Source organism: Oryza brachyantha, chromosome 12, assembly GCF_000231095.2.
Source record: "Oryza brachyantha chromosome 12, ObraRS2, whole genome shotgun sequence".
Lineage (NCBI taxonomy): Eukaryota > Viridiplantae > Streptophyta > Magnoliopsida > Poales > Poaceae > Oryza > Oryza brachyantha.
In genome coordinates this window covers 1,446,923-1,470,786 of record NC_023174.2, presented here as the reverse complement: position 1 = coordinate 1,470,786, position 23,864 = coordinate 1,446,923, and the positions used below count along the sequence as shown (strand labels likewise).

At 45.6% G+C, this 23,864-nt stretch overlaps 6 protein-coding genes and 1 pseudogene across 7 annotated transcripts; 2 read left to right on the top strand and 5 right to left on the bottom strand.

The window, feature by feature from the left end:
* The first annotated feature begins 952 nt into the window (after positions 1 to 952).
* LOC102722347 (50S ribosomal protein L24-like) lies at positions 953 to 4,641 on the top strand. The gene is made up of 7 exons (XM_040529233.1): positions 953 to 1,156; positions 1,440 to 1,538; positions 2,116 to 2,291; positions 2,384 to 2,479; positions 3,355 to 3,458; positions 3,570 to 3,706; positions 4,327 to 4,641. The coding sequence occupies exons 3-7, from the start codon at positions 2,232 to 2,234 to the stop codon at positions 4,407 to 4,409; spliced, it is 480 nt and encodes a 159-aa protein (XP_040385167.1). The 5' UTR covers positions 953 to 1,156; positions 1,440 to 1,538; positions 2,116 to 2,231; the 3' UTR covers positions 4,410 to 4,641.
* A 99-nt stretch (positions 4,642 to 4,740) lies between these two features.
* LOC102717483 lies at positions 4,741 to 5,985 on the bottom strand (annotated as a pseudogene).
* Positions 5,986 to 10,321: 4,336 nt separating this feature from the next.
* Positions 10,322 to 11,855, bottom strand: LOC102722066 (probable carboxylesterase 17). The gene has a single exon (XM_040529785.1). The coding sequence runs from the start codon at positions 11,782 to 11,784 to the stop codon at positions 10,579 to 10,581; it is 1,206 nt and encodes a 401-aa protein (XP_040385719.1). The 5' UTR covers positions 11,785 to 11,855; the 3' UTR covers positions 10,322 to 10,578.
* A 1,846-nt stretch (positions 11,856 to 13,701) lies between these two features.
* Positions 13,702 to 15,688, bottom strand: LOC121055967 (putative RING-H2 finger protein ATL69). Its single transcript, XM_040529359.1, has 3 exons — positions 15,608 to 15,688; positions 15,256 to 15,398; positions 13,702 to 14,666 (listed from the first exon to the last, which is right to left on the bottom strand). The coding sequence occupies exons 1-3, from the start codon at positions 15,686 to 15,688 to the stop codon at positions 14,039 to 14,041; spliced, it is 852 nt and encodes a 283-aa protein (XP_040385293.1). The 3' UTR covers positions 13,702 to 14,038.
* LOC121055997 (F-box/kelch-repeat protein At5g26960-like) lies at positions 15,036 to 17,054 on the bottom strand. Of its 2 annotated transcripts, none has more exons than XM_040529567.1 (2): positions 15,634 to 17,054; positions 15,036 to 15,398 (listed from the first exon to the last, which is right to left on the bottom strand). In XM_040529567.1, the coding sequence occupies exon 1, from the start codon at positions 16,954 to 16,956 to the stop codon at positions 15,691 to 15,693; it is 1,266 nt and encodes a 421-aa protein (XP_040385501.1). In that variant the 5' UTR covers positions 16,957 to 17,054; the 3' UTR covers positions 15,036 to 15,398; positions 15,634 to 15,690. The 2 variants fall into 2 exon arrangements, with proteins under 2 accessions (XP_040385501.1, XP_040385502.1); XM_040529568.1 differs by having other exon boundaries at positions 15,036 to 15,387.
* Positions 17,055 to 19,246: 2,192 nt separating this feature from the next.
* LOC102717204 (phosphoglycerate mutase-like protein 4) lies at positions 19,247 to 21,408 on the top strand. The gene is made up of 6 exons (XM_015843009.2): positions 19,247 to 19,420; positions 19,588 to 19,638; positions 19,747 to 19,857; positions 19,941 to 20,072; positions 20,163 to 20,238; positions 21,001 to 21,408. The coding sequence occupies exons 1-6, from the start codon at positions 19,274 to 19,276 to the stop codon at positions 21,207 to 21,209; spliced, it is 726 nt and encodes a 241-aa protein (XP_015698495.2). The 5' UTR covers positions 19,247 to 19,273; the 3' UTR covers positions 21,210 to 21,408.
* LOC107305401 (cytochrome P450 94B3-like) lies at positions 21,332 to 22,919 on the bottom strand. The gene has a single exon (XM_015843008.2). It carries the CDS (start codon positions 22,825 to 22,827, stop codon positions 21,352 to 21,354), a length of 1,476 nt encoding a protein of 491 aa, XP_015698494.2. The 5' UTR covers positions 22,828 to 22,919; the 3' UTR covers positions 21,332 to 21,351.
* Between the last annotated feature and the right edge of the window lie 945 nt (positions 22,920 to 23,864).

Sequence of the window (23,864 nt, the reverse complement as noted above, 5' to 3'; positions counted from 1 at the left end):
CTTTTATTGAATATGCTGCCCTACGAGATAAAGTGTTATTTTAACGAATCCCATAAATAACTCTCTCTATTTTTTTCATTTGAAAACATTTACTATGGACTTTTGGATTACGGTTAACTATTCATCTTATTTTAAAAATACATCGTTATTAATTTTTTATGGTGATTTAATTTATTACTAAAGACACTTACAATTTAACATATTTTAAAAAAATTAAATAATATAAATAATCAAATGAAGATTTAAAAGTTAATTACCTTCTTTCACACATCGCTGGAAAAAAATAAAAAAAACCACGCATGCAAAAAAAATTTAAGTGAAAAAAAAACATGCCCGCATCTCACACCCACCACGCTCGCTCCAGTTGCTTCATACCACATGCCCCGCTTGCCCCCGCCGTTTGCCGCCAGCCCTGCCCCCCTCATTGCCGCCGCCGCCGCTCGCCCTAGCTGTTGACCCTTGCCGCCGCGGCTCCCCCGCTGCCTCGCACCCGCCGCTTGCCCCGTACCTGCCTCGCCCTCGCGTGGATGGGAACGACATCGCTCGCCTCGAAAGCCCAAGCCCGGGCTGAGGCTGTGGCAGCTGCTCTGCGGCCTTAGCTGTAATTCATGGGTATTTAGATATATACTCAATATTTTTTAAAAAAGTACCTATATTATATATACCATGTATACCTATATGTATTGAACAAAACAAAAAGAAAACACATTTTAGCACCAACAGACAAAAAGAAATAGGTTTATTGGGCTATTTTTCTTAATTTGGCCCATCTGATACCAACTAACTGAGGCCCACGGCCCAATAATGCTAACCCTAATGAGAGGCTTGGGGCTCGGCCGGCTGGCTGTTGGTTGGGGATTGGCTGATTGGGGCAGGGGGCGGCGGCTACGGACGGGCGGACAGGCGGGGGCGGTGGAGCGTGCAGGGAGGCAGGCGGCGGCGGGCGCGGCTGCGCGCGGAGGCGAGGAGCGGCCGAGTGGGACGCCGCGCCGGCGCGCCGCGCGTCCGAGCGGGAGAGCCTCAGCCGCCGAGGTCGGCTTCCATCCGAGGGGCGAGGCGAGGCGAGGCGGCGGCGGCGAGAGCCGCGAGGCTGCAGCGCAGGGCCGCAGGAGCTCTCCCATCGCCACTGCAAATCTGCAATGCACAATCTAACACGGTAATTAGCGTGCTCTGTGGCTCCAACTGCTGGCCAAAAGGTTAAATGCTGCTACTTGTTTTTTTCAGAAAATCATGGTTTTGTAGTTGGTTGTTAAGTGGCAAATGTTAATGCCTCAATCTGAAACTTATGTTTGATGATTGATGCCTGCATGGTTGAAATAACATTTGTACCGAATTTTGTATGACATGGTTCGCTTGTTAGTTCCTATATATCAAGGTCACATTTAAAAATGTTTAATTATTGCTATATCGAAAGTGCTAAGTATAAGATTTAATTTCAGGCACCAGCAGCTGATGAAGAAGATAGGAGACTGAAGAGGAGAAGAAAGTAGCAGAACAACGTGCAGCAGCTGTCAAGACTTCCGGAAAGAAGAAAGAATGTATGTATTTCATCCATTTGTAGGATCCCTGCCTCATTGTGACATTTAGTTTAGGTAGTGACAAAAGGTTGAAGATTACTAAAGAGAAGGGTTAAGGCCTCGTGCAGCTTTGCTTATTAATTCCAAGTTAATTTTTGAAAAACTCATAAAATTGGTAGTACAAATAAAAAAGTTTAGCCAATTATTGCGATTTCGGGTATACGTTTATTTTACATCCTTATATTTCGAATACCCAATATTAAAATCCTGTGCCCGCCCCTCACTCTAATCTAAAGGAAATTTTCCATGAGGTCTCACCTCATGCTAAGAATTCTGGGAAATTGGCTAGGATCCATTCCTGTGAAACGAATGGTATTACAGGAAAAAATTCCGAGGTTTCAGTTTCTGCAAAATTCATTTGAAATTCATTTGAACCAAATAAACCCTTACAAGAGATGACTGGTTCCCAAGCATACAAGGCCCATAAGCCCACTTGGCCCAAAACTAGTACTCCGTAGAGTTTTTCTTGAGGAATAACGGCCCATTTAAAAATACCGTAGTATTCTTCTCGGCCCACTTTGATCTGGCACTGCACCAGCCTCGTCCGTGCGGGAGCACCGTGCGCCGCCTCCCTCGCCGCCGCCGCCACCCCCATCTCCGCCGCATCCGAGCCCTGAAGTTGCTGGAAGAGAGGAGGGATCTAGCAGCGGAAGGATGGGGTGGAAGGCTGCGGAGAAGCTCATCAGCCACTGGAAGATCCTCCGCGGTGACAACGTGAATCTCTTCCCCCCCCCCCCCCCCCAGCTCTCCTCCTCGTCCCCTACTTGTTCTCGCAAAATCTCCAATTTCTCTCTGTTTACTTCCAGGTGATGATCATAAGAGGCAAGGATAAGGGCGAGAGCGGGCTCATCAAGCGGGTCATCCGGTCGCAGAACCGTGTCATCGTCGAAGGAAAGAATTTGGTAATGTATTGCTATACTGATGCACTCTCCTCCAGTTATTATCAAACCCTACGTCGGTTTTGGGTTGATTGGTGGAATGATTTGGTAGTTTTGTGCTATCGATTTAACTATCCTAGAAAAATTTCACTTATTATTTAGCCTGATGCGAACTGATGCGTATTTTCCCCTTTTCCAGAGTTCATATTAGTCTTAGGAGCTGCAAACTGCTGTAACAAATGTATACTCAACTAATTTTCCATTAGAGTTATGTTTGTCAGAATTAGAAATTGTAAATACACATAACATAATAATATTCCTCGGAGTATACACCCATTGTTGTATAAGGACAGCATAGACATGAAGATAGTTTGTACCCGGAGAAATTGGGTACCTTTTGCATGTCGTCATATCTAGGAGTGCTTGGTGGTGATATACTCAACAATTTAGCTATGTGTGATTTTTTTTTAAAAAAAAAATGGTAGCCGTAAAGCAGTTTGGCATGTACGAGTAGGCATGAAATGATCAGAATTTGTAGATGTCTACTGGATCCTTTTGTTTTATGTACTGCATACTGTTACATGCTGTAGCTCTTTTGTATCATGTGTGTATGTAAGATTTCTATGCCATAACAAATTAGTACCGAGTTAGTTCCTTCCAGATGGATATTGAGGAATTGATTTTAGTGGATGCCAATTAAGAATGGTGAGACTGTAAAAACCTTGTCCTTGTAAAGTCTTTTCATGTTACTGTTACATGTTACATTTTTCTTTTTGGCTACTGGGCAGCTGCAATTAGTAACAACTAACAACACATAGTCTTTTCCTAGTCTTATGTATCTGAGTATTCTCTCTTGTACATAAGAATTTTATAATGATTTCGTGTTAATGCCGTTTCAGGTTAAGAAGCATATTAAGCAAGGGGAAGGACATACAGGTGGGATTTTCTCAATTGAAGCCCCACTTCATGTTTCAAATGTTCAAGTACTTGATCCAGTCACTGGGTACGATGCTTAATCTTCTTTCATGATATCTGGATAGAATATTTTGTCTTTCATTTCTACTTCATCTTACTTGAAAAAAAAGTAAATTTATCCACATAATGTTGGCTACAGGAAACCATGTAAGATTGGATATAAGTATTTGGAAGATGGAACTAAAGTCAGATTTGCTAGAGGAATGAATGCATCTGGTGCTGTGATACCTAGGCCAGAAATTTTGAAGGAACGAAGAAAGCCAAGACCTACATCACGTATGTCTCCTAAGTGTCTGTCCATTTAAATAAATACTAACAAAAGTGCTTATAATAACCTCAGGTACTGTGAAATCATGCATAGTCACTACTATAGATTTTTCTTCTTACAATATTTTACTAGGAATTACTTGTTGTGTAATTGAATGTAATAGTAGTTAGTAGTAGTATAATCTGAAAGAACTCTGATCTGTCCACGGCAGTGTTACAACTTGGTGTCAAAATATTAAATATGTTTGTTACATAACTATGGCCGCGTTCGTTTCAACCCGGATAAGTTAACTTATCCCGGTGTGGAAAACGTAACAATAGATTAGTACATAATTAATTAATTATTAATTATTAAAAAATATAAAATAGATTAATATGATTTTTTAAAACAACTTTCCTATAGAAATTTTTTGTAAAAAATACCCCGTTTAGCAGTTTGGGAAACGTGAGCGCGGAAAACGAGATACCTCCCTAGCTGAACTCGGCCTATGTATTTTTCTATGAGAAAATTGCGGTTCCACTGACATTTGAGCAAATGCATTCTATTCCTATCAATATATTGCCCTGCATATGCTGTATATTTGATATCTGACGAAACTAATCTTCACAATTTTGTTTTATTCATGTAGCTGGCCCGAAGGATACACCAATTGACCTTGTGCTGGAGAAAACCTATGATGCTAAGGCTGGAATTGGAATGCCTGATCTATAAAGTTAGCAACGGGTTTTCTACGGAGGGAGAGTTCAGTGTATGTGTTTATGTGACCACTTTTGCTAGTTAAGATAGCAGTAAGTCTCTATTACCAACTCTGCATCTGTACCAGTCTGCTTTCGAAATAATCCTGTAACTGCAATTGTAGCCTCCTGTTTTGGTGAGAACTTTTATCCTACTGGAAATGACTGCACATTTGGGAAAGGTTCAAACCATTATTTCTTCATAGATACATATTCTGAAACCAACTTATTCAATTGCTGCGGTTCAATGTGCTGCGCGTACGTGTACCTTCTGATCCGCGGGAGAGACGAAGGCGCGTATTCGTTGCGCCGGAAACTTGTTTAAATGCAGCGACATTGCGATGTAGGTAATCAAACTCAGACGTACAAGCAGATCGACACCGATAAAGACTTGGAACCGGGTAAAAAAAACACAGCAGCAAATCAGTGGCTATCGACGAAGCTCTTGACGGCGTCGACGAGCTCCCGTGCCCGCGCCGCCGCGACAGGGTCGGACTCCACCGCGAACCAGTTGAGGTAGAATACGTGTCCGATCCCGCGCGCGGTCGCGGCTGACCACCGTATCCACCGTCTTCCCCGCGCGCGCCATGGCCTCTCCGTACTCCACCCGCGGATCACGGAGCATGTCCTCCTCCGCGACCATCAGCAGCATCGGTGGCAGCCGCGCGCCCTCCGCCGCCCTTGCTGCGACCGCCGGAGACGTGTACGGGTGGTCCCTGCTGGTGATTCCTACCGGCAGCTCGAGCATCACGAACTTGTCCACCGTCTCCTGCGTCATGAGCGGGGTAGGCGGGTTCTCCAGCTCCGACCGGCTCTTCTCCGGCCCGATGAACCCTGGCCCCCGGGTGGAGGAGGACCCCGCCAGCGAGGAGTAACGTGTCGAGGGGCTCCGCCCCAGCCTCGCCGGCGCGTGCCGCCACGTTGTGCACGAGGACGCCGCCCGCGCTGTCGCCGATGAGGAACGCGCGGGAGAAGTCGGCGGCGCTGCGAAGACGTTCCACCGCAGAGTCGAGCGCAACATTGGAGCTACCGCCAGACGCGACGTCACGCAGCCAGAGCAGGGCGGCTTGGCCGGCGTCGATGGCGGCGGGGAGGCGGTGCTCCGGCGTGAGCGGGAGGACGACGGAGACGATGCCCGCGACGTCGAGCTCCACGGCAAGGCGGGCGTAGAAGTGATGGTAGAGCGACCACGCTGCGTGGGAGACGCAGAAGGCGCCGCCGTGGAAGTGAAGTAGAACAGGGCCGCGACGGCGTCGGGCCAACGTCGTCCTAGGCTCCTCCTCCGGCGCCGTGAGGTAGAGGCGGACGTCGACGCCATGGTCCGTGGCGACGTCTTGGACGGTGACCCCGTCACGTGGCTCCTCATACGGCGGGATGATTTCCATGAAAGGGGCGGCCTCCGGCGGGCACAGCCGGTCGACGGAGCCGTCGGAGTAGACGCGGATCCAGTTCGTGACGGACTCGACCAGCACCCTGGCCGGGTTAGCTGCCTCTTGCTGCTCCTTGGTGGCGGCCATCTGTGGCAATGTCGCCATGGCAGCTAAGCTATTGCAGGTAGGTAAACCAGTGAAGCTGTGAAATTAACAAAGCTAGCTGATCAACGTGCATCTTATAGACGCAGCAGTGCAGCACCAGTAGTTGTGGACGCGCTAGCCTGACGTCGTCGGTGATATGTTTGAGTCTTAATTTTTCTTGAGTCTTGATGAGTCGTTTCGTCTCGGTCTAGCTTTAATAAAGCTTAATAACGTATACTTTCTTAATTTTCTACGTTGAATTTTGGATCTAAGTTTGATCGTTCGCCTTATTTAAAAATTTTATTCAAATATGCAAAACTATAAGTCATATTAAAGTTCTATAATAATAAATTAAATTATAACAAAATAATTAATAATTATGTTTTTTAGTAAGACGAATCATTAAACATGGCATTGTATAAAAAAAACTCGGAGGGAATATAAAGTGGATGTTTGGATTTAGGGATTTGTAGTCCCTTGTTACATCGGATGTTTGAACGTTAATTAAGAGTATTAAATATAGACTGATAACAAAATTAATTGCTTAAATAAAGGCTATTTCATTAGACAAATTTTTAAGCCTAATTAAGCCTTGATTAGCAAATATTTACTGTAGCATCATATTCACTAATCATGGACTAATTAGGCTCAATAGATTCGTCTCACGAAATAGTTCATAATATGAGGTGAGTTTTATTAATAGTCTATATTTAATACTTCTAGCTAGATTGTAAAATGTAAAGTAATGTCCATATAATATGTGATTGCATATTAGCATCGTGAAAGTATTAATTCAGCACTCGTTGACCAAAGAGCTTTGTAGGAAAAATTCCTATAGAAATAAAATGCTCTAAAATTTTTATAAATTTCCTTCGAATCAAAGGACCTTAATCATCTAACATGCCAGTGCACAAAGCCCATGATTAAATAATGGGATAGAATCGAAGCATGAGTTTTGTTACATGTAAATCCAAATCCCATGGAAAAACTTAGGCATTACCCGCTAATTAATTGCTACTTAGGTGCTTAAGTCAACTTTCGGAACTTAATTAGTACGTGCAGTTGCAGTCCGGTGCATTAGTTTTTAATTTATTCAAATCAAAACTGAACCTGAGTCGTTATTATCCATCGATCTGAACTGGTGAGAGACGTGCTGAAATTAAGTCCAAAAATTAAAGAGAACTAACATAGAAAAAGACAAGATTGAAGACAACTAATACAGGGGGTCATATTTTTATGTTATATGATCTATACATATCTCTGCAAAAAAGAATCGATAGAGCAGAGGCGTCAGACGCGTGCAATGAATGTGAAACTTTGGCCTTGTTTGCAAAAAAATTTTGCAAAATCATCACATCAAATCTTTGGACATATATTTAACGTATTAAACGATGTCTAATTAAAAAAATTCAGATTCCGCCTACAAACTGCGAGACGAATCTTTCGAGTCTAATTAATCCGTTATTAGCACATGCTGGTTACTGTAGCACTTATGACTAATCGCGTTCTAATTAGACTCAAAAGATTCGTCTCACGATTTCCCCCAGAACTGTGTAATTAGTTTTAATGTTCATGTATATTTAATGCTTTATTTAGATGTTGAAAGATTCGATACGATGTTTTTACAAAAGTTGTTTTTGAGAACTAAACGGGACCTTATAATAGCACTCTGTCAAGGCAGTTTTGTAGCACAAGGGTGTATATACACCCGTTGCTTGTATATAATCTAAATAGTTATAAAAAATATAAAAAATTGTTCAATATGAGTTATATCATTCCAGCAAGTTTAAATTCAACTTCTACAAGTTGTAGCAAAAACAACAAAAATAATTATGAATATACGTATACTTAGTTTCAGTTTTTTTCTACGACTTGTAGAAGTTAAATTTAAACTTACATATTTGTGAAGTGATATAACTTATATAAATATATCTTGTAATTTTTTTATATTTTTTATTACTATTTAGATAGCATGGAAGTACACGGCTAAAAAATATTTCCCCTGTTATGAGCATACAACGTTGTTCCGCCAATACTCAAATATCCTTGCTCCATTCTTCGTTTTCTGTCTCTTTTCTATATCAGCAAAATATACCAATGCCGCTTTAGGCTATTCATAGTGGCAAGTTTTATTTTATTGTTTTCAAGATGCCACATTGACTCAAACGCTATAAAGGAAACCACCCCTTCCAACGGGCAGTTTCTTTCTTTTTTCTTAGGCAAATTTGTATTTAATTACCATATGAATTGGGCGAGGAGAAGCTGAAATAAAACTGTTTGCGCTTCAATGCTAGTTTCAATCGGTTTCTCATTTATATGAAACTGATTTTATCTCTCTCCTCATAAATCTAATCTCATGTCACCAGTTCACGATAAGTAGCCATATAAACCCTACCCAATCACTAATCAATTTAGAGCTACCACTAACGTCAATTAGCATACGACATTTCATATATGGTAATATGGCCAGGACCAGACAGCCCTATGAATATATCAAGCTTATTGCATTACTTCGATAGAAATTGTGTCGTCTCTATGTGTCTTTTTTTCAGGTTACGGTTAGTAGGAATTTTATCATCCTTAAATAAATACGATTAAGCATGAGATGCCAGGATATGCAAATGACCATTTACACTATAGGAGCATGATTGTCACTCGGCTATAAACAATGTCCATGACTAGTCCTCATTTTTATCTTTTCTCTCTGCCTGTGGCACCCCCAAGTCAATAGTTCAATTACATTTGTGAGCAAGGCCTCTAGAGTTGGAAGTTTTTTTAGCACATAGATGATATTCATCCATTCTTGCATGTTATCTAAATATTTATCAAAAAATATGAAAAGAATTGACAAGATCAATTAATATGAGTTATATCACTCCACAAACATGCAAATTTAAATTCAACTTCTACAAGTTATAGCAAAAATAAAAAAAATAATTATGAATATGCATATACTTAGTTTCAGTTTAGTTTGTTTTTTCTACAGCTTGTAGAAGTTGAATTTAAACTTGCATGTTTGTGGGGTGATATAACTTATATTAATCTATCTGGTTAATTTTTTTATATTTTTTAGTAACTATTTAGATGACATGCAAGCATACGGGTCCATCCATGTGCTAAAAACTGTTTCCCTCTAGAGTTGTCTACCTACCGAGTTACAACATAGGAACAACAATATACTCAGCTATCCGGAGCATCATTGAGCACCTAGCTAGACTATAGCACAATTATCTTGCCATCCATGCATTATAATGAGCATGATAAATCCATAAGCTAGTTGGAGTGGACGAGATGGCGGCTAACACCGGCGTCCGTGCCCCGGTAATAAGGAGTGGATGATCAAAGGGCGTCTAGTGGTGCTCAAGTAGAGTAGATGCAGCCATTGGGATCCACCAGTGAGTTTTTTTTTTTTTTTTTGTGAGAACAACCTGTCAACCTGTGAGTTGGGATGGAGGAGGTTGCAGCCTCGCATGACAAGGACTGGATCGAGGAGACAGCGGCCGACGACATTTGGCTCGAGAGTGAGCGAAGAAGGAAGGGTTGACATGGATTATGAAATTATCTTCCCAACTTCAGAATGCAATTGATCGAGCATGAGGTATCAGGTGATACCAACTATTTTCAGTTGTTACTTTACGTGTAACGGGCAGCTAAGACATAATACTGGACACCTTAACTCCTCCCTCCAAGGACTGTAAAATGCCTCTACATACAAACTATATGTAGAACATCATACTATTGATGAACTAACAAAAAAGAGATATGTTTCTGTCCTTGAAAAGAAGGATGATTTATCAATTGTTATTGTAAAATTTTAATATCTTGAGAGTACATGGTACCTAGATGTATTATTTTGTTACGCCGGCCAATAATATGGTATCTTAAAGAATGGTAAGACGAGCAATCATTTTAAGATGGGATTTTTTACTATCCTTGGAAAGTAAAAAAGAAACCAAAAATTTTATTACAATAGCTTTTTTACCATCCTTGAAAAAGTATCTTAAGATACTATCTTTTTTAATGTAAAAATTGTGATACCTTGAGATATCAAAAATTTGTACTAAAATTCTTATTACCTTGAGGTACTTTTCAAAAATGATAAAAAGTCCTTAGTATAAATGTTTGGTACCTCAAGGTACAATGTATCTCAAGGTACTACACCTTTTACACTAAAAAGGATAATATCTTGAGATATTTTTTTAAGGACGGTAAAAAAGCTCTTTTTAAGATAACATTCAGGGTACGAGCTGAAGTGCGCTTCAATTCATAATAAAAATCACTTCTTTAATAAAAAAACCTTGTTAATTAAGCAATCCTATTCTTGTAAACAAAACGTGTGTAAATATTGATGCCAATATACATATACTCAATTTTATTACTCAGGAATTGGAAGTTTGAAACTAGCTAGTACGAAACGTACATTCACCAAACCAACCAAATTTGGCACAAATAACATACAGAAAATGAAATTCGAAAATATACAAACATATCGTATCAGACATATATATCAAAGGGCGAATGCTTGGCTAAATGCCATTTGGACTGGCACGTACGTACGTACGAATTACGGAGTATCACATGATACATGCACGGCATGGTGCCTTGGCAATCACGTAGTAGCTGGGAGGATGATCAGTGCCTGTTAATGAATGCCTTGATGGTGTCAATGAGCTCGCTTGTCCGCTCAGCCGTGAGTTGATCGGACTCCACCGCGAAGAAGTTGAGGTAGAAGATGTGCGCCACCGCGCCTCGGCTCACCACCGTCTCCACCACCTTCCCGGCGTGCACCATGGCCTCGCCGTACTCCACCTGGGGGTCATGCAGCAAGTCCTGCTCCGCCACCATCAGCAGCATCGGCGGCATCTGCAGGTGCGCCACCGCCTCCGCCGCAAGCAGCGGCGACGTGTACGGGCTGTCCTTGTTCATCCCCACCGGCACCGCCAGCAACAGCAACTTGTCCACCATCTCCTCCGTCAGGAACAAGCTCGGCGGCTTCTCGAGCTCCGACCGGCTCTTCTTCTCCCGAGCGAAGCCCGGATTGAGAAGTACCCCACCAGCGAGCCTCACCGGGTGGAGAGGCGCGCCGTCCTTCGCTGCGCGTGCTGCCACGAGGTGCACGAGGTTGCCGCCGGAGCTGTCGCCGATGAGGAACACGCGCGAGAAGTCGGCCTCGTCACGGAGGCGTTCCACCGCCGGAGCAAGGTGCGCACCATCGTTTCCATCCTTGTCGCATGCGACGTCGCGGAGCCAGAGGAGCGCAGCATGGCCGGCGTCGATGGCAGCGGGGAGGCGGTGCTCGGGCGCAAGAGGGAGGAAGACGGAGACGATGCCCGCCACGTCGAGCTTACCAACGAGAGGGGCATAGAAGTTGTGGTAGAGCGCCCACGATGGACGAGAGACACAGAACCCACCGCCATGGAAGTGTACAAGGACAGGACGCCGTCGCCGGGGCACGACGGCTGCCGGCTCCCGGAGGTAGAGGCGGACGTCTACACCGCTGGCCGTGGTAACGTCGTGCACGGTGACGCCGTTGCGTGGCTCGGCGTAGGGCTGGACGATGGCAGTGAAGGGCTCGGCACCCGGCGGTGTCCGCCGCTCGACGGTGCCGTCGGAGTATAGGCGGAGCCAGCCGGTGACCTCCTCGACCACCGTCTTGTTAGGATCGGTCCCGGCGGAGGTTGTCGAGGCCATTTCAGCTATAGTTGATAGCACCACAGCGAAGGCCAGACCCCATCTTATTGAGCCCATTGTGATGTCGTTGGAAGTTGGAACAATCAAAGATACAGATCTAGGATTAATAATAGCGTGCAACGGTGCAAGTGCACGAAGTCCATGCATGAACAAAATAATGGCATAGAATCACGGTATGATTTTTCTTACTAATAAATTCCAACTTTAGTAATAAAGCTTAGGCCATATCCAGCTAATTTAAGCTGTTCAAGGAGTCAAGGTCAACTTCCAGGACAATTAAGCACGTACAGCGTCATTAGTCATTAGTTATTACTTGCGAGTTAGCGTGCAGAAATGCAGAACTACTTGCCCAAATTGGAGAACTAATGTTTAAAAAAAGACAACGTCCGTCAGAAGTTATATGTAGGTTTTTTTTAATGTTATCTATGATCGATCGAATCGATAAAGATGGGATACATCCTAACATAACATATAATTCTATTGAGATTGAGCCTAATACTCCTTTCGTTTTATACTATATAAGTTGTTTTGTTTTTTTAAAATCAAACCTCTTAAAGTTTAACTAAATATTACAACAATAAAACTTCTAACATTGAATATACTGTGAGCATATATTTTTTATTTTGAAATTGCTGCTTTATTTTCTGTAACAATAGTCAAACTTAAAAAAAATTAATTTTAAAAAAAGTCAAAATATCTTATAATATAAAAAAAAGAATGACTATTATATATTTGACTCTTCTCAGTTTTTTTTCTCTTTTTCCTACATCAGTAACCTTCAGAGATGACAATGAAGATGTATTATCAGGTTTAGCCACATGTACCCACCAGCGAAGTCAAGGAAAACAGATGTCCTCGTTCCCATAGCTGGTAGGCATGGGCATTCGATCTATTCAGTTAATTCAATTCGGTCTTTTGGTCTCTAAGGAAATTCAATTATCTAAAACTGAAGACTGAATTGTATTGTAAAAAACTCAAGACCGAGCAACGGCCAGTTAGGTTTGGTCTTCGATAATGAGCAAAATATGTGACGCTTTGAGGAGATAAAAAATCAAGCAAATTACAATAAAATTTTGATGACAATTGCCCTCTTTTATGACATTTTTTTAAATTAAATAGCACAAGATATCGATAACCAATATACAGTGCAATAATTTACCAAGATACCATTGATCACATGGCTCTTGCTTCCAATATATGCACCAAATCACAAAGATTTACATAGTTATTTGTCATTTTCCCTAGTTACAGTTAATTAAGGATGATTAGAATTAACCTGAGTAATTTTGGTTACTGGAAAATACAAACCAACTTTCTAACCAAAACTTTCAATCTCGGTCATTTTGGTTTCGGTCACAGATAGTTAGTCTCATTTATATTTGTCCACCCATAATAGCGGGTATAAGACACTTTGGGTGTACACAATGTAACTTTTCTGCATTTTGAAGTTAGCGAAATGGCATGATGCTATTTAGAGTCAACAACAACGTGGTTATGCAACTACCAGACATGAAATTGGCAACACAACATGAAAAATAAGAGGGAGGGAATGACGGTATTTGCGGTTGGTCGACGAAGTACAACACATATGGGCGCGTTCGCATGAGGGTCAATGAGCGAATCTTAACCTCTTTTTTCGTGCGCACGCTTTCTAAACCATTAAATAATATATTTTTTACTAAAAAGTTTTATGCGAAAGTTGTTTAAAAAAATCATATCATTCCATTTTTCAAATTTAAAATAGAAAATACTTAATTAATCATATACTAATGATATTTCTCGTTTTGCGTGCGCTAACCAAGTCCAGACCAATAGGATGGAAGTTGCGCTTATGTCGTCAGCCTGCGTTAAGGTTGTGTCAAGAAGCAGACATGTATCACTGGATGACCGAAACCCACATGGGACTGCGAGACTGAACGGGCATGGCCTAACGTCGGCTGATCTGACTTTCTGACTTTCTAGGCAACGTGCGCAGAGCAGCCGCGCCATCGCGTGCTAATTAGACTTTTCGGTCCTCAGCGCACACATAATATCTGGGCCGGCCCAAATACGAGCTGCTTATTAATTTGGTGGAGTAAAAATTTGCAGCGTCGCCGTGACCGTGTGAATAACCGAGATCCGCAGACATCGGCCCGATGATTTGTGCTAGGAAAAAAATACAATATTGCATCTATCAGACAATCACTAACGCTAATCCATTTCCCAAAGCTTCTAATGCCAGATTAGAACAAAACCCTGTAGTAACCCCCATACTGTGTGAGTGCTAATGTAATAAACTACGGATGCACTAGGATTACTTCATTGATCATGCTTCGAATGAAGCAAAGAAAATTGGAGGCAGAGAGAGCAAAAAAATTGTGTACAAAGTACAGTGGCATGTGAGGCTGCGCACGTGCATGTGTCACCGAGCGTGCGCAGCGAGGGGCACGGCCTCCGCGAGCGGGGTGGCCATCGGCGACGGCAGCGGCGAGTCGCGGCACACCGGGCAGGTGGCGCTCACGCGCAGCCACCGCTCCGCGCACTCCGCGTGGAACCGGTGCCCGCACCCCGGCCCCCGCCGGAGCGCGTCGCCGGCCGCGAACTCCCCGAGGCAGATGGCGCACGCCACCGCCCCCGCCGCGCACGTGTCGCCGACGTGCTGGAACTTGGGGTAGAGCGCGTCGATGGCGGGGCCGTCGAGGCCCAGCACCACGACTGCGGCGGGCGGCGCCGACGGGGCGGCGCCGTCTTCGCTGACGAGGACCAGCACGGCGGCTGCGCCGGCCTTGGCGCGGACGCAGATGTAGGAGGCGAGCATGACGGTGGAGATGAAGACGAGGACGCCGACGGAGATGGCGATGCCGTAGCCGAGGCACACCGCGCCGCCGACGCCCGCTGCACCGGGCGGCGGCAACGAGGCGCCTGGAGAAGACGCGGGCGCGAACGTGACGGACGCGCGCATTTCAGCGCGAGCAGCAAACGGGAGACCGCCGGGATGTGGGGGTTGCGTTGCAGGTTGCAGCAGCTGGTCGGTCAGTGGCACCAACGAGCTGCGATGCGAGAGATCGAATGGCGTGATGAGATTAAAGACGGAGCTGGTAGTAAATGGAGGACGCGCGGAAGGAAGCTGATCTGAGTAAATTTTCTGAATTTGGATGGCGAGAGTGCGTACGTGCAGTGGCCGTCCGTGTGAGTAAACTACTGAAGGTGAACTACTCCCTCCCGTCCCAAAATAAACTAATTTTTTACATTTTACTTATAATTTTTAATAATTCGTCTTATTAAAAAAATTGTGCGATTGATATTTTTGTTTTTATTAGATGATAAATAATGAATAGTCTTTTACGTGTGACTAATTTTTTTAAATTTTCTAAAATTTTTTTAAATAAGATGGATGGTAAAACGCAGAAACCGGAGAATTGATTCTTTTTGGGATAGAGGGAGCAGTAATTACAGGGTTACGGCAGTAAACAGTTGGATACTCGTTCTTGCTCAAACGCGCTCACCGTGCAATCACGTGGGAAAGTCGTGTCCAGCGTTCATCGTGATTTATGAAGCGCACAACTACACGAGTAGGAGAGGACCACGATGCAAATTGCAAGCTTATAATTGTAAATGAATGTGAGCACAAGTACTCACTCGCTGGACGATAGTCGAGACGGTACGTTGTTGGCATCACTGGAAGCCACAGAGAAGTAGACAACATGTCTAACTCGAATCAGTTTTATGGGACCATGGCAACAGCCTCCAGTCCCCACAGTCTCCCGCGTGCTGTTTTTCACCTAAAAAAATGGTAGCTTCAGATCAGAACGATCGCAATCGCCATCAAGGAGTGATTATCCCATTGAAAATTTGCATAAAATGGTTAAGAATTGTACTTGAATCGAATTGAACTGGCAACGATAAATAACAACTGGAGAGAAAAATGGTGGCATCCAAATATCCAATTAGTTGTTGTTCAACAAACAATCCCACGATGGCGCCATGTTACTTGACATAGCATCAATCTACACCCACCTAAAAACCTAATGGCAGGAATCTCGCTGAACTGTGGAGCCACGTCAACCTGCATTGTCAGCACTCGACGCCGGCGCACGCGGCCCGCCGGAACGCAGGTGGCAGGTCAGGCGCGCGGCTCCACTTGCCGCCGGCGATGTCGTACACCAGCACCATCCCTTCCATCGCGCCGCCGCCGCCCGCGTTGTGTCCTCTCACGGCGGCCGCGCTCACCACGGCCGCCACCCTATTGCTTCCTAGGCCGGTCATCGCCACGCGCACCGCCATGCCGAGCCCCACCGATCCACGAGGCATGGGCGGCGCCTCGAGGGCCACCCACCCGCCCCAGCCTCTGCCGTCCCCGCCACGGCCGGTGGCGCCGCACCACCTCCAGAAGGAGAGCTCCACCGCGTGGCTGGCTATCACGTAGAGGTGCTCGCTGACGCCGCACGCCCCCACGACGCAGCCGCCGCCGGGGAGAGCACGCGGCCGCGCCCAGGTGCCGGACGCGACGTGCAGCGCGTCCACCGACCCGGCGCACACGTGTGCCTCGAGCGCCCGCGCGGCTTCGCCGGACACCGCGACACCTCCGGCGACGTAGAACACGCCTCCGGCAGCCGCGCCGGCACAGCCGTACCTCCGGCGCGGCGCCTCGGCGACCACGCGCCACGCGTCTGCTTCCGGGTCGTACTCCTCGACCGCCGCGGTGCGCGCGGACCCGCCGGCGACATAGATCCGGTCGCCCACGGCGGCGGCGGCGAATTTCTTCCGCGGGAAGAGCGTCGGCGCGCAAGCACGGGCCGCGCCGGTGAGCGCGTCGACGCGTAGCGTGGCACCACGGCCGATGAGGAAGACCTCGCGGCCCAGCACGACCGCGCGGGCGTGCGCGAACACGGAGCCGCCGCAATGCAGCAGGGTCGGGGGCAGGGGCAGCGCGGCGACCTCGAGCGCGGGAGAGAAGGCGTCGAATTGGAGCAGCGCTTGCGCGATGCAAGCACTGTCGGAGACGGAGAGGGCGAGGAGAGAGGGGCGGAGCTGGGCGTGGGCGCGGCGGAGGTGGAGGAAGGCATCGGAGGCGAGAAGCGTGGCGAAGCGGCGGCAGACGGCTGGGAGCGGCGGGATGGAGGCTCGGGGAACGCGGGCGAGGCACTCGAGGAGGAGGTCATCCGGGAGGGCGGAGATGTGGGACGCCGACGAGGGAGGAGGTGGTTGGAGGGTGGGGCAAACTGCCGGATGAGCCAGAATGGGGACGGGGACGGCGATGTGGCGGGCGGGGTCGGCGGGGATGCAAGATTTGACGAGCCACGAGAGGCTGCGGGAGTGGCAGCTCTCGGCGGCCGGCATGGCGGATTGGATTCGGAGCTCAGGCGGCGACGGCGAGCTGCTCCGGGGACGGGGAGCAGCGAGGTGGGTGTTGATTGGGCATGGGGAATCGTGGGAGTGGACTCAGTGGAGTGGAGGGGAAGTCGTTGTGCGGATGGGCTCGCGTGCCCCACCTTGTACGGGCCGTAGCAATCGCGACGCTGGTGGAGCCGTAGCTTTCGTTTGAAATTTTGAAGGTTTGAATTTAAAATTCGAGTATTTTGAATTTGTCGTGTTATTCAGCTTGTGTCGCTCGAACTTACGCCTTTGTATAAACGAGTATTAGAGCAGGAGCCACAGATGCCTAAAAATTTATCTCCAAAATTCAGTTTTAGGATTTCTAATCATGTTGTAAGACATGAATATATTGCTTTTTAAATAGAAATCTAAAAGTTAAGTCTTATAATAATAGTAAAAAGTGGATACATTCTCAAACAAACAAAAACAAAGATCACTCTTGCCTCCACATGCACAAATCATATAATCCTTCACCGAACACGGAGAGCGAGAAGGATGGAAAAAAATGTTTTGATTGTTAGAGCCAATTTTTCATCAACAAACCCAAGTGTAAAACTAAGGGGCATGTTTAGTTCACGAAAAGAAAATTTTTGGGTGTTACTTGAACATTTGACCGGATGTCAAAAGGGGTTTTCAACACGAATGAAAAAATAAATTTCACGGCTCGCATGGAAACCGCGAGACGATTTTTTTAGCCTAATTAATTTATCATTAGCACATGTAAGTTATTATAGCCCTTTATGTCTAATCATGGACTAATTAGACTTAAAAAATCCGTTTCACGATTCTCCCCTAACTGAATAATTAGTTTTTTTTTCATTTATGTTTAATGCTCCGTCGAGATGTCTAAAGATTCGATGTAATGTTTTTAAACTAAACAGACCCTAAAACAAACATATTAGGCATCTATGGGTTTAGCTCTTAGTGTACTATCGGTCCATCAGTCATTTGATTTCATTTGAAAATAAAATCCGTAATAGCTTATAATTTTGACTATGATTGATTATAATCCATAACGTCTTATCAACGATAAAAAAATATATGGTAAAGCTTATATATATATGTGTGTGCACAAGCATACACGCGGCATTAACGATTTAAAATCAAATAATGGAAAATGAGATAAGATTGAAAAAAAACCCAAAATTGACTCTAAAATTTGAAAGTATTTTTTTTGCGATGGCTTATAAGCTGAAAAGCAAATGATGCAGCTGACAATTATAATTAGTTACCTTCTTTGAATTGCTTAGCTTGACCAACCCAGAAGTTGTTTTGTTGCTAGCTACACTTCGCCATGCTGATATGCAAGTTTGATCACTTTAGTACCTGTTTGTTTACAACCACAGTTGCAGTGGAATTCCATTCCAATAAATTAGGGCTCATGTTTCAACGAGAAAAAACATGTGTTTTACAAAAATGTTGATAAAAATCTAACTACCAAACTACGAACAACACAAACCTTTGCTTTCCATGTGTGTACAAGCTAGCACAACGGACGGTTCACCATCTAGCACAACTGCACAAGCTAGCTTCCAGTGTGTGTCATGCAGCAATCTGCACTCCATTGCTTTCCATGTCTTAAAGTTGGACGTGTAAATCTTCTTCTTTATTTGCAAAGGAAAAATTAGTGCTTTATGAAAAGGGCGCACCAGCAAGGGTAAAGTACATTGTCATAATAGGATGGTGGCTAATCAAGTTGATGGATGCAGATCACCAAAGTCAGACCAGATTGACAGTCAATTGTTCCAAGGAAAAATATTTCGACTATTATGGTTAACACCAGTGCAAAGAATAAGGTGGTGTTTAGATTGTGAAAATTTTTAGGAGAAATGTCACATTAAATGTTTGACCGGAGTCGGAAGGGGTTTTCGGACACGAACGGAAAAATCGAATTTCACGGCTACCCTAGAAACCGCGAGATAATTTTTTGAGCCTAATTAATCCGTCATTAGCACATATTAGCTACTGTAGCACTTATGGCTAATCATGGGCTAATTAGGCTCAAAAGATTCGTGTCAAGATTTCTTTCATAACTATATAATTAGTTTTTTGGTTCATCTATGTTTAATGCTTTATTTAGGTGTCTAAAAATTTAATAGGATGTTTTTGGAAAAAAATTTTGGAACTAAACAAGCCTAAAAGAATGTAAGAGCAGGTGGCATCAGAAAGCATCACATGTGTGGCTTCCTGGAAGCTGCAAATTACATGCAACTAGCTAGTCTCCTTCACAAGTTCAGATACATATATATTCCCCTCTCTGTAGCAGCCTTGAAGGTTGTAGATGCCACCAACCACTACCTCGAGCGATCGAGCGACGCATCCGGTTCCTCCTCCTCCTGCTGCCTCGTCGTCGCACGGCGAGGACTTCGCGAAGGTTGTTGTGGTGCGCCATGGGGAGACTGCCGGCAACGCCTTACGCATCATTCAGGTCTGTGGTCTTCTCTCCCTGAATCCCTTTGTTCCTGTCACTAGCTTGTCCTTTTCATTTTTCTTCAGAATGATACTTGCTGGTTTACAGCCAATGCTCTTCTCGTCGTCTTTCCATCAGTTTTCTCAAGTTTGACACTTGACAGAGCATCCAATTCATTTTCACAGGGACAGATGGATATAGAGCTAAATGAAACTGGCAGACAGCAAGCTGTTATGGTAAGCTATACTTTCAAATAGGGAATAGAATTATAATTCGGGGTTTAGTCTGAACTTGGAGTTGCATCATATTAATATCTGAACTTGAACTTGGTTGTAACTTGGAAGGTTGCTCGTCGGTTGGCTAACGAAGCTAAGCCAACTGCTGTATACTCCTCTGATTTGAAGCGTGCTGCCTACACTGCGCAAACTATAGCTACTGCCTGCAATGTATCCAATGTACGTGCATACATTCTATTCTGCCACAAGTGCCATTTCCAGTAGTAAACTTGCTATGCTTCTCATCATTGCATTTGCTTCAGCTAGTGTTGAATCCAGCGCTAAGAGAAAGGCACATGGGAGATCTCCATGGCCTGACGTTTGACGATGCCGTCAGAAGCAAGCCTGATGCTTACAAGGCTTTCACATCTGAAGACAGAAGCCAAGAAATCCCTGTGATTTTTTCATCCTTAATTTTCTCAACAACTTCTTATTCGTAATAAAATAGTACTAGTTATGTTTTGAACACTACTCTGTTTTGGCAGGGTGGTGGGGAGAGCCTTGATCAACTATCTGACCGCTGTGTTTCGTACTTGAACACAATAGCTAGCAAGCACAAGGGTAGGCAATAATTCTCACTCCGGTTTTAGGTTCTGTTTCTTTCAGCTTAAGATTATTATAATCTAGATTATTGCGTCAGATTATTATAAGCTAGATTGTTATAATCTGTAGTAGAATAAATTGTAAGTTGTTTCTTTCCTAGATTATTAGAGCCTAGATTTTTGGTTTGCAAGTCTAAAGAGAAACTGGGTGGCATGGTGGTTAATTTTTCACCCAATAAGCTAGAAAAAGCTCATCTAAATGAGCTTATCAGATTATAATAAGCTGAGCTCTAGATTATAATAAACTAATTCAATAAGTTGTCTGTTTCTTTTAGCTTACTCCCAATAATCTGGATTATAATAATCCCAAGCTAAAAGAAACAGGGCCTTAGTATGGTTGACACACAGTGAAATTTGCTTAGTGAGTTAGCTGCTTGAAATACTCACTCCGTTCCTAAATGTTGGAGGCCGTTGACTTTTTTATATAAGTTAGACTATTCATCTTATTTACAAAATTATTAATTATTTATATATTATTTTATTTCTTGTTAAATATACTTTTATGCATATATATAGTTTCACATATTTTAAAAAATAATAAAACAAAAAGTCAAACATGTGTCGAAAAGTCAATGACGTCAAACATTTAGAGATAGAGGTAGTACATCAGTGGAAAGGGAAAAATGTTCAGAATGCACCTGCATACTCTTATCATGGTTAGCAAATCATTCAAGCAGTTGCTCATGAAACATATCTAAATTAAAATTTCCCCGTGTGGCAGGGGAGAGAGTGATCGTGGTTACCCATGGCGCAAGCATTGAGGAACTCTGCAGGCATGCCGATCCAACTAGCTCAGTTCGCATGAGAATCCCCAACACTTCGATCTGTGTATTCCACATTTCTAGCACCACTGGCCATTGGATCCTGAAGAAGTTTGGAGATGTCGCCCATCTTAAGAAAGTCAGCTTTCCGAAGACTGCATTTAACTGAGACGGCGCATCTGCATAGTGCATCCAACCAACCATCGGAGCAATCGGTTGGTCTTGTTGGACCACTTCATGATTTCGATTCACAGAGAAACTATCCGTTTTTTTTTTAATTCTTCACCCGGGGGATCCCCACCTGTATGGATTTAAGCTTCCGTCTTTCTCCTTATCTTCATAGGTAGCCCACCCTTCATCCTCAGTGTTACCGAGAAAACGTGCTCCGGCACGCCGCCGGCGGCGACCTCCTTGAAGACGTCAACCACCAACTCCTCGAACACGTTAGCAACTATGGACTTCATCTGCACGTAAGTCATCTCCTTCCCCAGGCACGTCCTCGGCCCAGCGTGGAACACCGTGAACCGGAACGGGCTCGCCGGCTGGAACGCGCCGTCCTCGCCGAGCCACCGCTCCGGCTTGTACTCCATGCAGTCCTCGCCCCATATGGCGGCGAGCCGCCCCATGGCGTCCGCGCTGTAATTCACGAACCAGCCGGCGCGGACGAACGTGCCGTCGGGCAGCGTATCGTCAGCCGCGCACGATTGCGGGTCCATCGGCACTGGCGGGTACAGCCGCATCGACTCGGTGAGCGTGGCGTGGAGGTAGTGCATCTCCCGGAGCGCGTCGAACCCGAACGGCTCGCCGGGGCGCGTCCCGGTCGCCTTCCTCACCGCGCGAACCTCGTCGGCGATCTGCACCACCACATCAGGCCGGGATGACACGAGCCAGAAGAACCACGTCAGCCCCGACGACGTCGTCTCGCGGCCGGCGATGAGAAAGCTAAGGACGATGTCCCGTAGGACCTCGTCGCTATAGTCGTCGCTCGCCACGAACTTAGACAAGACATCGTCTCTGTCTTCCACGGACGCGCTCTGACGCCGGGCGCGAACAATGTCCATGGCGAAGGCATGGACGTCGGCTACGGCCTTCTTGAGTCGGCGCTCCGTTCCCACATTGAACATCTTCTTGATCTTCCATGAGATCCCGATGGGGTCCATGAAGCGGCCGATGACGAGGTCCTGTGCCTCGGCGAATGAATGCATGAACTCCGACTTGGACTCCTCCAGGACCCCGCCGTCGGCTAGGCAACGTGGATCGTGCCCGAACGCCACCATGCAGATGGTGTCGAAACCGAATCGTTGGAGCACATCCTGCAAGTCGACGACGACATCACCGGCGGCGCGGCGGAGCAGAGGGAGCAGTCGGTTTGCGACCTCGTCCTGCACGACGTCGACGACGAACCTGCGCAGGGAGCGCTTGCTGAACTCGTAGCTGGCGTTCTTGCGTTGCCAGAGCCACTGGTCGCCATCGGAGTTGAACAGACCATGGCCGAGGAAATCCTCGAGCATGCCAATGGCGTGCTCCCTCTTGGGATAGTTGGGGAAATTGGTGCGCAGGATGTGCTCGACGTCTACCGGGTTGGCAGTGACGAAGCCTGTCCGCATCCCGGGGATCCAGAATCCCATCCTCATCTCCGGGCTACCGGCGATGAGCTCCGACGACCAATCAAGGAAGCGGTGGCTGTTGTTGAGGAAAGCAGGGAGATATCCGAGCAGTGGGTGCGCCTTGAAGCCATGGGTGGTGGGCTTCTTCTTGGCCAGTGTTCTGGTGAGCTGGTACGACATGTTGTTAACGTCTCACTTGAGAGAGAAGCAATCAGGAAGGAACAGCCAAGAGGAAGGAGAGAATACGGAAGAAGGAAGAAGAAGGTTCGAGTTCTGTGTTCTGTTCCGATACCCAGACATCGTTAAACGGATTACATTTTATAGACAATTACATCAGCCAGCTCTTGGGCCTAAAGCCCACTAATTACTAACCCAATCGGGCCCACGATACTTTGGATTAGCCTTTGATGCTCGCTTAGGCTGCGAATCACCAACTGGGCTGCTAACATTCCCCCCCCCCCCCCCCCCCCCTCCCTGAAAAGAGGCTTGACCGCAAGCCTCAGGCAGGCCATCTGGAGAAGAACTCGAAGAATCGACAACGGCTGGACAAGGAATAGTAGACCAAAAAGCTGGATACTGAACCCGAACAGCAGACTCATCTTCCCACGTAGCGAACGAAGCCGGTAAATTATCCCACTGGATCAAAAGCTGCTTCACAAGTCCAGAACCCCTTGATTGATGCCGAGTATCCAGGACTTGCACAGGCACTTGCTGATCGCCCCAAGTAGATGGAATGGCAGGGCAAACAGGAGCACCCGAACTGACAGCCCGCTTGAGTTGCGAAACGTGAAAGGCTGGGTGTACTGAACTGGTAGCTGGGAGATCCAGTTTATATGCAACTTCACCGACACGAGCCACAATGCGAAAAGGGCCAAAGAACCGGAAAGCCAGCTTGTGATGGGCCCGACGAGCAAGAGACTGTTGAACATACGGCTGCAACTTCAAATAGACCATATCACCAACAGCAAACACTCGTTCGGAACGATTCTTATCAGCTTGGGCCTTCATCCGCTGTTGAGCACGCTCCAAATGTTGTCGGAGCAAACGAATAATAGTACCACGCTCCGAAATCCAAGTTTGCACATCATAAAAAGAGCAAGCATCAACAGAATCAATGCCCAGATGCCTAGGTTCGTGACCATACAGAGCAACGAATGGAGAAGTACCCAAAGCTGAATGAAAACAAGTGTTGTACCAGAATTCCGCAAGAGCCAACC